This window comes from Anser anser (assembly GCF_964211835.1).
Source record: "Anser anser genome assembly, chromosome: 6".
Taxonomy (NCBI): Eukaryota; Metazoa; Chordata; class Aves; order Anseriformes; family Anatidae; genus Anser; species Anser anser.
The window spans coordinates 19,108,467-19,123,827 of NC_139726.1; the positions used below are offsets into that span (position 1 = coordinate 19,108,467).

The window sequence follows — 15,361 nt, forward strand, 5'->3', positions numbered from 1 at the left end:
ATCACGTCTATGTTATTACAAGATATAGAGACCATAAATTAAAATTATAGTCATAATCTGAAACCACAGATTAGTTCTTTAAACTGCATAACTGTATAATACACATAGAGGTCTTATTTGCTTGCTTTTTGTTCATTTGTTTTTTATTTTCTTACGGAAATTCTGATGGTGTGGAAGGAGTTTAAAGAGTTTTATTTCCAGCAACTTAAAATACTAAGCATAAAAGTACTTCAATGCAAGTTCTTTGATTCATAACTGAAAGTTTAAAAGAGTGGGTTTGTTTCACTTAAGAAGTCCTGTCCCAACATCACAATAAATCTAGCCAAACTGACTGCATTGAAGGAAAATACTGATAGCCTACTCCGATGTTGTTTCTGAAGATTGAGTTCTGTTGTCCAGAAAGGACAGCACTATGTAACCACTTTCTGTCCTTGATGTCAAAGATTTCACTCAGGTGTGTTGGGGATAACAATGATTTTATTTGCAATGAAAATATCCCAATTCTTACTAGAGATAAGCAGGAAATACCAGTGGAAGAGGAAGAACTGCCAAAGAAAAGCAAGGAAGAGAAAGGAAGAATTTGCAGAGAGAATCTTAATAGTCAGTGTCTTCCAAATCACTCTTCCAGGTACAGATGAAGCAGCACAAGACAAATGTATTGTGACAAAATTTACTTTACTGGCATGCTATCAAAGAAATAAAAAAAAAAAAGGAGAGAGAAACAGAAACAATCCCCTCCAAACAAATTCACACACACTCTCCCATTACCCATTACTTTATTTCTAAGCGTATTAGAATTATACCTTTAAATGAAAATACACCTTATTTACTGCCATACTGTTGTATAGAATGTCTTACCTAAACCTGTGTGAGTAAGGTGCTCAAACAGAGTCCAGTTGTGGTCATCAATATAGTGGTTCTTCAGTATCAACAGCTGACATACATCCCTGGCTGTTATATCAGTTGGGACTTCCAAAGCTTTGCTAGTATCATCTTCACTATAAACTTTAATTACCTGCAATAAATAAAAGCGCTGAAATACCCATGAACTTAATACTCAGTTAATCCAAGTATGTTCTTTTCTCAGTGTCATTCATGACTGAGACCAGAAGCTATAAACATAAGATGCAGTACTAAAGACAGCTGATTCTAGTGCAATTGAGTGTGTAATTGTTATTGAGAACAAAACAGTTGAACAAAGTATATTCACTACTAAATTTGATGACTGGACATCCCTTATCACAAGACACGATATAGACTGGTCTGTCCGCTTTAAAAAAATGTTGTAATGGATAGGTAAATTAACTGCACATTCTTATATAAGCTAAAGAAGAAATCACAGAGGATAAATGGTGAAACTTAAAGATTCTGTGAATGCAGAGCTGTAGAAAGAATAAAGCCAGAGTTAGTTCAAAGAACAGCATTTGGATTCAAGATGCTCACAATTGTGTAGATAATAGAAATAAGGGATGCTACAGAGCTACTGCAAGTTTTCACTGGCAAGAACTGGAGCTATGAGTTTTATTTATTTATTTATTTTAAAAAACACATATATACACACATGCAGAAACAAAACCATCAATACAGGAAAGAGTTACCATCATATGAAGACCAGGAAAACAAATAAAATGTCCTAAAAGGCATATATGCAAAAACCAGAAATAGACAATTTTTATCGTTTTATCTCAGTAGTTTTTCTAAATTACTTCATTCTCTTAAGGGTGTTTGGTGGGGTCAAGGGAAGGAGGCAATACAAACTTTCATGACATGTCTGTCATTTTGACTATGACTTCTTAATGAAATTTAAAATTTTTCAATATTGGTACACATTTTAGAGTCCTGAAGAATTGGGTGCCCACTAAGTTCTTGAAGAGGTGCATCGTGGGCTACACCTGCTTATGCTTAGTTTCAAACCAAAAGAACAAGGAAGTCTTATTGCATACAGACTGCTGGAAAGAAGACATGTCAATTTAGATATTTGTTTTGTTTCTCTGCAGAAGAGTGAATCAGACTAATCGGCAAGTTCGAAGGAATAGACACAATTCACTAGTGCCCTATTGTCACAAGCTTTGCACAGGGACTAATCCCATTTAAGTCACCAAAAAGGGTGTGGTGGTTTTTTTTGTTGTTTTGCTTTTTAAAAAACAAAATGATTTTAAATTCTTCACAACAGTCCAGAAACTCAGTATTGTTACATTTTTTCCTTTTATTTCTTTTTAAAGAGTATTTTTTTAAAAACAAAGTATTTTTAAAATAGACAAAACTCAAAAAATGAAAAATATTGAGGCTCCTGACATCAGGATCAACTCTTATTTGTTGTCATGTATTTTGGAATAGTGACATAATCCCTAAAACAATACAGATGTATGAGATTTTATTATAAATACAAACATTCAGGTAAATATGTGAATTAAGAATAGAAGATTTGATACAACATTAAACATACCATTACCATTAGTTACCATTGTAAACCCTTGATTAAACATCAAGACACAAGTTCTTTAAAGATGAACATGCGCGTGTATTCTGCTCTAGTGAGGCCACACCTCGAGTACTGTGTTTAGTTTTAGGCCCCTCACTACAAGAAGGTCACCAAGGCCCTGGAACATGTCCAGAGAAGGGCTACGAAGCTGGTGAAGGGCTGGGAACACAAGTCCTGTGAGGAGCGGCTGAGGGAACTGGGATTGTTTAGTCTGGAGAAGAGGAGGCTCAGGGGAGACCTTATTGCTCTCTACAACTACCTGAAAGGAAGCTGTGGGGAGCTGGGGGTAGGCTTCTTCTCACAGATAACTAGTGAGAGGACTAGAGGGAATGGCCTCAAGTTGTGCCAAGGGAGGTTTAGGTCAGAAATCAGGAGACATTTCTTCTCAGAAAGAGTAGTCAAACATTGGAACAGGTTGTCCAGGGAAGTGATAGAGTCACCGTCCCTGGGGGTGTTTAAGGAAAGGTTGGATCTGGTGCTGAGGGACATGGTTTAGTGGGTGACATTGGTAGTAGGGTGATGGTTGGACCAGATGATCTTGAAGGTCTTTTCCAACCTTAATGATTCTATGATAATTTTAAGTCAGGCCTCTAATACTACCTTAGTAAACTAATGCTCGTTTCAAGCATCTAAGGAACAATCAGCCACAGATTGTTGTCTCAACTTGTTACAGCAGCTCCTTCTCTGTTTTGTGCCAAAGTTGGTAGGCAAGTCAGCTGCGAGTTCCAACTGTACATCCTGACACCTGCTTCCCTCCAACTAATGGCAGAAATCCAAAAATAAATTTAAAAATAATTAAAAAAAATCAGGCCGTCTCACCCATGCTATCCTAACATCTGAACAAGAAAAGCAGACTCCATTTGAAAACCACTTACATATTAGAACACGCTGGTGGCCATACTCCTCTCAAAAAATAAATAAATAAATAAATTTGCTTTTCTTTATGGAACCACAACAGTTCTGTTTCAAACTTTGGCCCAGCATATCAAATCATCATGAAGTCCATGATGATTTGCTTTAATATTTCAGCTCAGGAGTTCCACATGAGGTTCAACCACCCTTGCAACAACACTAATCTACAGGATAAAGCAAACATTAAATCCCACTTCTGAAGTTGTGAAAATATCTCTGCTCATGAATCAACATCCTCAAAGCAGAGTCTTCTAGAGAAAACAGGCAGGCCTCAGAGAAAGTTAATCCATAGTCTCCACAGGCCTAGCTACAGCCAAGTACTTACCTTCAATAGAAAAGGCAAAAAGACTACATCAATATTAAATTAAGGATCAATACTGGCAAAACAACTGTGGCAGATAGCTCTTGTTGGTTTTACAAGATTTATATGCTTTAGCAGCATTCCCAGTGTTAAACAAGTTAGACTGGTAACAACAGAGTCTGCTGGCAGCTTGGTCTTGTTCCATACACAACCTAAACCCTTACTCCAGTCCACACAAATGATGGTTTGCAGTTCAGGATAAACTGGCATGAAGTATTTCAATCCATGAAGTGTTTAAAAAAATTCAAAGACAAAAATAAGAGCTGTCTGGCAGGGTGCACTGTGAATGGGGTGGTAGGCTGTACAGTTGAGTAGACAAAACAGCATCCCATGACCTTAAAACATGTCCTACTCTGGGCAGTACTAAAGGGCAGACAGCTTCATTAGCCTCTTTGATATGTCTGTATCAGGCTGATCTAAAAAATTTTACAGTCTTAAGTGCCAGAAAGAAAAGTGACATTATGGAAGGGTGAAAGATACAGAGAAGATTAAAGTGACTTTCCTAGCATTTCTCCACATGCTTCCAATAAAGCCAGGATGAGGATCCACATCAGCTAGGGACACTGTGAGCACAAACTAGCACTAGCAACTACAGTTTTCTTCAGCTGCTCATCAAGTGAGGTGTTCTGCTTGTTTTACAGCAAGATCACGTACAGCCCATGTTGAGGCTCTTGATGGATGATTTTTAGAGAAACTCTTTTAAAAAGGGTTAAGACACGGGGTGCAGATGACTAGACTCTTATTGCTGAAGAAATAGGAAAAGACATTTTAAAATGCTGAAGACAGCAACACAAGCCATGATAATGAGCTGCCTGCGGCCATTCAACTTGGGGAGACGGAAGCCTTGAAGGTGGCCTTGGACTACAGCAGCACAACTAAAACAAAACAATACAACACAACAGCAACAGGAGAAAAAAAAGTGTCTGTACTCTGAGAGTTCTCTCACCTGACTTTCTCAGTATAGGGAAATAAATCCTGTGCAAGTCTACGACAACTGATCACCCCAGCTCATAGCTATTACATGCTACTTTATAAAATACAAATGCTGTGCCCTTTTTCTCTTCCTTGCAAGAGATTCAAATACAGCAGGAGACAGCAGACAGGCAGTCACCTAATAGACCCTTCTGAACTTTTGTTACAGTTTTAGTTTAATGAATTGAATGTGATGGAGTAAATCTCATCAGTTAGAATGACCTTTGAGGGGATTTTAATTAGAAAAAGTTGCTCTGTCCGCACTTTCTGCTGTATGTTTGAAGCAACGTCTAGCGTAGGATTTGCTGGGAACATATTTTTTTCCATGGGGAGTGAAACAAAAAAAAAAAAATCAAGTCAGCTTTCCATTGTTTCATTGCAAATACGATGCAATAGATACTTCTCTTGCCAGAAGTAGAGGATGCTCTAAGAGTTAAAGGGTGGCAGGATTATGCTAAAGATGCAATTTTGTTGACCTCTTATAGGGATGAGAATGCTTGAGTGACCACTTCTTTACTTTTATTAGCAGTTATCACTGTGCATTAGTCTGATCAGTCATCCTATCTCTCATTTTTTCCCTAATTTTTTTCTCAAAAGTATCACATAAGAAAAGATATGATAGTTGAGAACAAGCTATCATTCATTTTCATTACCATATAGTCTCAAGCTTTGTCCTATAGCCAGCCATGTATTTTGCCTTGACTATATTTATTAGAAGACTGTTAGGAGAGAAAAAAAAAAAAGTTGCCTCCATTGTGCTCAAATCTTCTTTCCTGTCTAACTCATAAATACACAGATTTTAGCTATTCCCAAGGCCAGAAGAAACATCTCAATAGCTTCCATTTAAGCCACCAGAAGTAAGAAATCAGCAACTCCAAGATCTTCTTAAAAGAGGAAAGCACAAGATTGAGCAGGACAAGCATCAATCATTTTCATTGCCTATGGGACCTGGCAAGGAGGTACAGCTTTCCTACCCATTCTCTTTCCATTTTTCAATATATTAAAAAATCAACCAAGAACCCAAAAGCACATGCAATTCACCTTTACTCCTCCAAAAATTCTATTGCTAAGAAATGTTGTTTCAAAATAAAATACATTTTTGTTTCTATTTCACTCATCATCTTAACTCAGAATGTAAAATCAGTGTTGAAAAATGTAACAGGATTTAACATAGAAGAGAGAAAGGAGACACTATCAAAGCAGGAAATAATTAGAAGGAGAAAAAAAAATCAGAAACTGCTTAAAGAAAAGGGGTATAAGTAAAAGAGCATATAAGGTAATCAGTGTGGGAGGAGCAAGAGAAAGCTGGACTCAGCTTTCTCAAGTCTCCTTCCACTCTCAACCATCATCTCCACTACAATAATTAAATAATGTGTTCCACAGATTTTTAAGAGAGGGTGTCCAAGTCTCTGATTCTTCAGAATTTTCAAGCCATCTGTTCTGGAAGTTCCAATCTGCAGAAATGACACAAACATATGGAAAGACCATACCCTGCACTGAGCAGTTTTATATTTCAAACTAAGTCCTGACTTGTGAAAAAAATCCAGGTAGATCCAACAGAAAAAGAAGCGTGGAGAACATGGAGTCCATATTTAGGTGCCTACATCAAATAACCTGAGTTACAAGATTTTCATTGCAACTGTATGGCCATGAAATCAATGGATGACCAGCACCTTTAAATATATATCAGGCCACTTCTATTTATAAAGATACAGGTATCTAATTTTAGCTCATCCATTCCTCTTTTTTTCTCCATGAATAGAACATTACAATTTCAGTCACATTTATGTTAAATATAATGTAAGTACAAAACCATGCAGAGTTATTGTATGCAACATCAGCCCATAAAGAGTCTTATACTCCAGGGTGCCAGACATCCCTAGAGATCTGCTTGATAAAATGCTAACCTCTGTCATTAGTATTAACTAACAGCCTATTTGTTTGTTCCCAAATTTCCAATCTTGCTCCCTGGTAGACAAAGCTTTGTCGTTGTTGTTGTTTTCTTTTTATTCTTGTAACTTATTGGTATTAGCAGATGATAGAGGAATTTGAAGTGTATTTGACATTGGAAATTGAAGTGTATTGAACTTGGAATTGAAGTGTATTTGAACTTGGAAATTTCTAGCATTCAGAACTATTTTACAACTTCTAGTCTGACTTCTTTTTAGAGAGCCTTTTTATAAGAGCAAGCAAAACTTTGGATTCATAAAAATATTCAAGGACAGGTTAAGTCAATTAATTTAAAAAAAACAGCATGCTGGTAAAGTTAATTGTGTGAATGCAAGACTTCCCCTTCAAATACCCTAGACTACAGGTAGAAGGCCAGCTTCCACTATTCTTCCAAAAAGGAAAATTCAAGGCTGAAAGGATTCTTACAGTTTGTAGAAGTCTATATCTGTAATATTTTTTTTTAAATGATACAATGATTAATGGTAGCTGCTCATTGCAAAGCAACTATACTCCATTGCCACATCATGAGCTTTCAAAAATTTGTCCTGTAGATGTCCCTGTGATGCCCCCTCTCTTCTGAAGGATGGTTCACAAGTCACTGCATGATTTCTGTGCAGATTTGTCAATGTGTACAATTGGGCAGGCAAGAACTGTCATCCATTGATTAGGGACAATTACCGGAAAGCATGTACATGGGGGAAGAAGGCAAATCTGGGACAAACTTATGTGAAAACCTGGTTACAGAGAATCCTGACTTCCTACCTGAAACAGAGTATAGCTTCAAGAGGCATAAGGAACACTTCCCATACAGAAACATATATAACCAGTAGCTTAAGTGACATGAACATTAGACTTCAAATCTCTATTCATGCATGGACTCCCTTTATTCTTATCAACCTCTGGAAGGGAAATTTTAAGATCAGCCTGCCAGCAACATTTTCTATTCTCTAGCTCTGATGTTCTAAAATGCCTTGCTTTCTTCTCAAGGTACACAACAGAAAATTGATTAAAAAACAGCCAAGATAGGTAGATTGGACACTCTAGAAGTGACATGAAATTAAATGAAACCATCATCTTTTACAGTAGGACCATCAATCCCTTTAAAGGGGAAGTTGAGCACCTTGTAGTTAACAAAACTGAACATAAGTTAAGACTCCACTCACAGACAACAATGACTGAAAATACCAAAGAAGGAAGTAGCTTCCTGAAGGAGGAATAACTGCTCTCCCAAGTGACCAAAAGTAAACTTTGTACACATTTATCTGTTATGGACAGATTGAGTTAAGGTCCCACAAAAAGCACCAAAGATTTAAATGTACTAATAATTAATTAAGGCTCTGTCTTGCAATGAAACCATGGTTCAAAGAAAGGAAGTACAAAGTCTAAGAAAATTACCTATTTTTCCTACCATGACCTAAAACACATTGAATTTTTCCAAGATTTACCAAACAAACATTCTGTTAGGATATTATGTTAGAAGGTACCATGAATTTAAACATTTTTGAGTAATAGGCACATTATCAACTAAAACAATTTTTGTTCATTTTCTATGAAAGCCCTCTGACAAATTAGTATGGAAATCTGGCAATCTATACCATTGAGCCCATACAATCACCCCCCTTTGCTTGACCCTTAGCATTGTCCTCCCCAATCCAGTATGAGACTGACCATTCTATGAATGGAAAAATCACACATGCACACAAAAATCTGAACAGCAATATGGAGAAGTAACAAAATTATTTGAGATTTACTGTACACAAAAAAGGTCCTATTCTGAGTTTCAAAATAGGCATTTTTCATCTGAATTTGGGCAGATCAATATTAGTCCCTCAGTTTCCTTTTTGTAAAAAGGGGCAAGGGAAATGAAATCTGTTTCTGTACAGCAGGGTAACAGATTGAACACATTAAGATTTGTAAAGCACTTAGACTTCCTCATATGACTACTGCTTTAGATGTGTAAATATGTTGTATTATAAAAAGGAGGTTAAATTATGCAGATCTACAAATTATAATAAGCTATGTGCAAAAATATACCAGCAAAGTTCTTTCAAACTAAGGTTATGACAATCACATTATGATGTTAAAAAAATGGCAGAATGAGGACAATGCTGACAAGCAATCATCTCAAAGACAACGTCAGTAAAACTGAAGAGAAACAAGGTTTGAAAGACAGCAAGAAAGTTAAAATATAAATATCATTATTTAATCCTGAAGTTTATACATACACTTTTACAATATTGGTCAACAGAAGCAAAAAAAAAGTTATAAAATATTTCAGAATTTCTTATAAAACTGAACAAAAGGCAAGGTCTAGAGAAAGCAACTTCCACGCTTCAGACAATTAACTCATACTACAACTATTTTTAGAGAAAAAAAGTGAGATTATTCTTAACTATTAGCTATAGTTATATGAAACTTTGCTCAAAAAGTTACTATAATTAGACCACTAAATACCAACAATTACACTGTGAAGTTCAGTACACTGTAAGTAGGAATTGCAATAGTAAATAACATACAGATTAAACACTGCAAGTGAAAGATTCGTCACCATCACCAACCTTCACCACAAAGAAGCAAAGCAAGAGTAAAAAATGCAAAGTGAAGTAAAAACCACAATAAAGCCCTTAAAAAAATGCACAAATTTATAAATAAAGTGGAGGGGGAGTACAGGGCAATTTATTTAAATACAGAGTCTCAAAATATTCTGCCTCTCTTAGTTGTGGGGGTTTTTTTGGGGGGGTTGTTTTGTGATTTTTTTTTTTCAGATGATGGAGATTCCAAACAAGAGCAGCTAAAGAGGCATTTCAAGTACAACTGGTAATATGTGAATGAATAACTAGGAAACTGTGAGGGAATTTAAACATCATTGACAAAAAAAAATCAAATAGAATTCCATGGAATAGCAGAAATCAAAGAGAATTAGCAGGTTTGCTCGATGATTCAGCAGCCAAAGGATCACTTATACAAGATAAACACACTGCAGAGTAGCTAAATGATTTATTTGCATTAATTATTCACAATGACTTTGGAGGATTATATTCCCAGATCTACTCTTTACATGTGAAATCAAACTCATACTTAAAAAGAAGGGAAACTGGAAATGAAAAAGCAAACAACAAACAGTTAAAATAAGGTTATACGCTCTAAAATGTAAAGAAACTTAAATGGCAAACCTCAGTCTATCCTAACATAAATGGAGGCTGACACTCCATCTCTTCCTTCATCTGATGAAGATGGCATATAAACTTCTGTTGAGTCCTGGGAAAGAGGAAAAGACCATCTGCTACACAAGGAACATTGCAGCAGATTAATTTTGGGGTGTTGCATTGTGAATTTGTGACACACTGTTGTCAGGCAGATAGGTAAGGATCTACTAACCATACCTACTTTGTCTCTTCCTAGAAAAAATCCACTCTTAAAATTTTCTTCATCTTGTTCAAAGCATTTAGTAGAATGGTTTACAGTAATCACCATACTTCTGAAAAATCTCGGTGATTTAATGCAATTCACATTGATTGGCATCAATAACTTTTCCAAAGTCCTTGAAAAGAATACCTTTCATGAAGATTGAACTCATGGAGTTAAAGACTGCAGGATAAAGGTAAATTTAAAATGAATCGTTCATTTTTAGAATGGCTGGTTACAGTCAAGTAAATTCAGACTCTCACTCATGCTAACCTCTGAATCAGAGTGGAGAACCCATGTCTTACAAGCCATGATAAAAATGAGTCTTCGTTATTTTTCATTATATGACTGAGCAATGCTAAATGTGTATATTAACATCTGACAAAGAGGTATCTAAAAATCACCTTGGCCCTGAGAAAGGTAGAAGTTTCCCAATTTCCGTCTTCCATGTACCTCTTACTTACAGCCAACTAGTCAAACATAGATCACTTCTCAATCTCAGTGCATGGTACATATGGACCCCTGGTTAATTTAAACCCAGTACATAGATATGTAGATGTCAATTACAGTTCTGTATCTTCCTATACACTAAAAATAAGTAAAAAAGAAAAATAATCCAGTAAAGCTTTAGTAGAATTCTCTAACCAAGGAAAAGTAATTTTAAAATTCATTGGAGAACATAACATAATCCAACTGTAGAACAAGTACATTCATATGCAGGCTATTCTCTCCTCTACCTATGCACCACTACGTCTTAGTGTCAAAATCTCCATGCTCTTGTTCAGCATGTCCAGCCAATACAGTTCACAGTACAAAGCTTAAGTTACTTAGGCTAAATGTACATGCTCTATGACCCACTATCTTCACTGACAGCTCCCTTAATATTTCACACAAAATGCATAGATAATTGCTAAAATAACTAGCAAGGTACAAAAGTCATCTTGCTAGTGGCTAAGGGTTCCATATTTTTCCCCTGTATTTTGTCCTTCGTAACAAACGTTTAAAATCTATGGGTTGATTCGAAGACAGTATTCAGACTGGACTTGATTATTGCATTAGGGCTAATAACAGCATACTTTCAAGCAAACTTTTTTTAATTAAAAGTTAATTTAGTGCTAATGTAACAGGTTAGATAGGTGGAAATGAACAGCTTACTAGTCCTATTAGCAAACTTATGCTACTTAGCATCTTAAGTCCTTTACTTCCACATCAACTGCTGTCTCAACTCTACATAGCTTTATATATTTAATAATAATACACAACATTATATTTTACTGCACACCATAACACCACTCAGAATACACTTACCATATGGACAAATATACAGTTAGATTAACAAGACTTAAAAAGAGGGAGGGGATTGAAATATTATACTAGAAGATTCAAAGAATCTGACTTGAAGGAGGAACTTCCATATTTCATTTTAAAAAAATGTTTGTGAAATGGAAAATGAACAGAAAATAAAAATGGTTCTCAAAGCACCAGTGTTCTTTATCCCTCCAAACTAGAAATATGGTAGAAATTATTGACATACTACTGCACCTTCCAAAGAAGTCATATACAAAGATCAGGGGAGAAATGAATTTTTTTTTATATAAAGCCACTAAAATACACCTGTGTTTTTTGTTTTCTGTGTACAACAAAGTTAAGGGCAGAATGTTATCAGTCTTATGTTTGACTAGCTTGTCCCTATTTGTGTCAAAGCGTTAACATTATTTAAATGAGGCTTTCTGTATTTAATAGTTCAGTTTGTCCAACATATCCTTCGCTTGTCAGAGATAAATAGAATGCTGTGTTCCAGCACAAGAGAAAGCAAATCTGTTACTGCCACATTCTGGCTGCACTCTATGTTTCTGAAGAGATACCAGCTATAAAAAGAAGTACCTATTGTTTCTACCAGGGTTTTCACGCTATGTTGCTGGTTTCTCAGCAGAGCATATCTCTTGCTGAAACAGAGGAAGACTAAGACTCTAAACAATTTGTTTTATATAAAAGTTCTGGCTTGAACTACAACACAGCTTCAAGTCTAAGAATACCTTTGTCATTGCCTTTATTACTTAAGTATTCTCTTGAAGGTCACTAGAGGAAAAAAGTCTGTAGACTCAGTAAGACTGAGTTTTAGGTTTTCAGCTTAAGAAAATTCAGTTTGGAAATTTTCACAGAATTTCTAGAGTGGTACAAGCAATGTTCAGAGCAAATATGACAAAGGCTATGTAGGTTAATCCGTCATACTAAATAGTTGGTTTAAAACCACAGAATCACAGTATCATTAAGTTTGGAAAAGACCTCCGAGATCATCTGGTCCAACCATCCACTCTACCACCAATATCATTCACTAAACCATGTCCCTAAGTACCACCTCTAACCTTTCCTTAAACACCCCCAGCGACGATAACTCCACAGCATCCTTGAGCAACCTGTTCCAAGTACTTTGCCATTTGGTAATTGAATTGGTAAATTTCAGTGATGAAAACTGCTCTGCTGGGTCAGACTACAGCAATCTCGCAGCCCAGTACTGTCTCTGGGCATCTGTTTCTAGTCACTGTTGGTATATAACAGCAAGGTGTGACTGCTGTGGAATAGTTATCCTGACAGGATGTTTTATCCTTCAGCACTTTCAAACATCTTTCATTTCATTCACATAGTATTGCTCCCTGAAGCCAAGGCATAAAATCCAAATAAAGTGTAAATCCTGTAATAAAGCTAGCAAGCCTACTCAAGCCATGCAAAACTTTCAACTAGACACTGTCACATTAATACAGATTTGTCGGCAAATTTTGCTGACAAATCCAAGCCACTACAGGGAGCACCTGGGCATGGAATTTAGTTCCTGTATTAAAGGCCAAAACTTGATAGTCATCTAATGCAAAACAGTCATGAAAACAAGTGGAACAAAAAGAATATTTTAAAAGGATGATGTTGTAATAGAAACTAATCATTTCGGTAATCCAATATATTTCGACAATATTTACCTGTAACCATGTGTTCTAAAAGGAAAATGAGGTATGTAGACTGAACAGTCTTCAATCACACAAGAGAACTGGGAAGTCACCAGTACATTTTTCATCTCTTCACATGCTGTGATAACCTACTTCCAGAGGTCTTCTGGGCTGTCTGGCTGTTTCTTCTTTTTACTATACACAGTCCACGTTCAGATCACCATAGAATGCTCATAACACAAAATACATATAGCAGTCTTATCAAACAGGATACTCAGAAGTGTGGTGACAGACACCAATCCAACAATAGTTAAAATCAATACAACTGAAGGAAAATCAACAACACAGAGCTTGCATATGCAGCTGGTGGATAATTTGATGAGCTACTTATGTCTGGCTGTTATGCTAATACAAGACAAGCAGAGGGCTCCAACTGCTATTCAGTCTAGATACCATTTAATTGCTAAAATCTTGGAGAAGGGAATTAACTGGTTTAGAAAATAAGCCTAAGCAGTCCAAGAAGAAAGCATGATGTTATTTTAGGGCAGAGGTTGGAGGTAGAAATGATACAACATTCAACAAGAGTAATGAAAAAGACTGCAAAGAAAGCACAGTATGCTGAGCAAAAGAGAAAGAGGATTCCAGTACGAAATAAAGGAAAAGCACTACAGATGTCAGCTGAACACTTCCTCCAGTCCCTCCTAAGATTTTTTAGTGGTGCCAAATGGAAAAGGTATCTGCAAAGAAACAAGCAGTACAAAGTTTTAACCACAGGGAAGTGCAATGCATATTAAACAAAAGATGACTCCCCAGGTTAACATTTTTTTATTTTTTTTTTTTTTAAGTCCCAGCATGTGTACTGATAGAGCTATAAGTAAGTAGTCCAAGACCTCCCAGAGCTTATGATGTGCCAGAGAGAGGAGATGAAATATGTTACTGGATAGAATACAAATGAGGAGTAAAAGACTCCTCATCTCTTTGAGTCTGTATGGGTTCAGAGCCTCACATCCAGTAAAACTTCCACTTCTTAAGCAAACACACAAACAGACTTTGCAACTCTGGCTCAAAAAGCTGGGTATGTATTCTTAAAAAGTTTGACTTATCTTGTTTTTTACTGTTCCCTAGGCACCCATTATACACTGTACCAGAATAAATCTCTTCTCATGTGACTACTTTAAGCTATGGAAAACAAGTTGCTCTGAAATATGTAATCATAAATAAAGGATTGAAAGCAACTGAATACATGCAACTTTGAAAAAGAAGGTTCAGGAAGACAATGCCAATTGTAAGAGACTAAGATGGACTGGAAGCAAGGTAAAATCTTCAGTGTTAGAATAAATATATGTTGATTCAAAAGTTTTGATCATACAGTCATAAGTTCTTTTTTTTTTTTTTTTTTTTTTTTTTTTAAGTCTTTAAGGCAGCTGGCATTTTGTTGGGATGGGTCCTGCCTCTGTTCCTGACTCAAAAGCAGAAAAACAAGGAGTTGGGCTGTGCAGAACATGGCAGTACCCATAGCAATAGCATGGAAATAAGGAATCAAGAGAGCTTGGATCTGAGTAATTCCTTGGTGCAAGGTGACACATTTTCTTTGTACGTATTAGTATTTCGCTATTTTATCAAAAAGTAAATAAAATCTTCTGTTTTTTCAGGTATTTACTTATGTATCATAGCATGCTGAAAGGCACACACAAAAGACATGTAACATCAGTATGGAAAATTTGATTTTTAGCATAGGACTGTCACTAGTACCTAGTGTGCTGTATGTTAAGTTTCTCCCTTCACAAACAATGCAGCATAATAAATAAAGGATTTACTACCAGTAGAAATAACTATTTGGCAATGACTCTTGATTCACTTCAGGGCTGAGTAATACAGTCTGAAGGTCAAGTTCTGACTTCTTGAAGCCTAATTTATTCAAGAGGAGACTAAAGTTCTAGAGCTAGAAAATGGCCAAGTACTTTCTTCAACTGATGAAAAAGCTGGGTTTTTTTGTTGTTTTTTTCTTTCTTCCTCCAAAGGATTTTCTGCCAACAGAAAAGGATTATGAGCAGAGTAGGGCACTAAACACAGCCAATTTCCTTGGTTACTGTATGAAGGATGTTAGATGTTCAAAGAAGGCAAGAAGAGACTGAAAAATGTATCAAAGGTCTTTTCAAGAACTGAAGACAGAGAGGAGACAGAGTGCAACGTTAATTGTGCCTCTAAACCTTGTCATACTATACAAGGGACAAGTAATGACCAAGTGTATTAAACCACTAAGGTTTTTAAAAGACTTTCTAAAAGCTCTGCACACTCATTATTCACTCTCTTATACATACACACACACCCCTAACTTTC

General features: G+C 36.1%; 1 protein-coding gene across 6 annotated transcripts in view; it reads right to left on the reverse strand.

The window, feature by feature from the left end:
• GRB14 (growth factor receptor bound protein 14) overlaps positions 1 to 15,361 on the reverse strand; it is a 66,182-nt gene that overhangs the window by 26,453 nt on the left and 24,368 nt on the right. For all 6 annotated transcript variants that reach the window (XM_083840849.1, XM_083840852.1, XM_083840854.1 and 3 more), the window contains one exon: positions 859 to 1,015. In XM_083840849.1, coding sequence (XP_083696975.1) covers positions 859 to 1,015 — 157 coding nt within the window. The remainder of the gene's footprint in view (positions 1 to 858; positions 1,016 to 15,361) is intronic.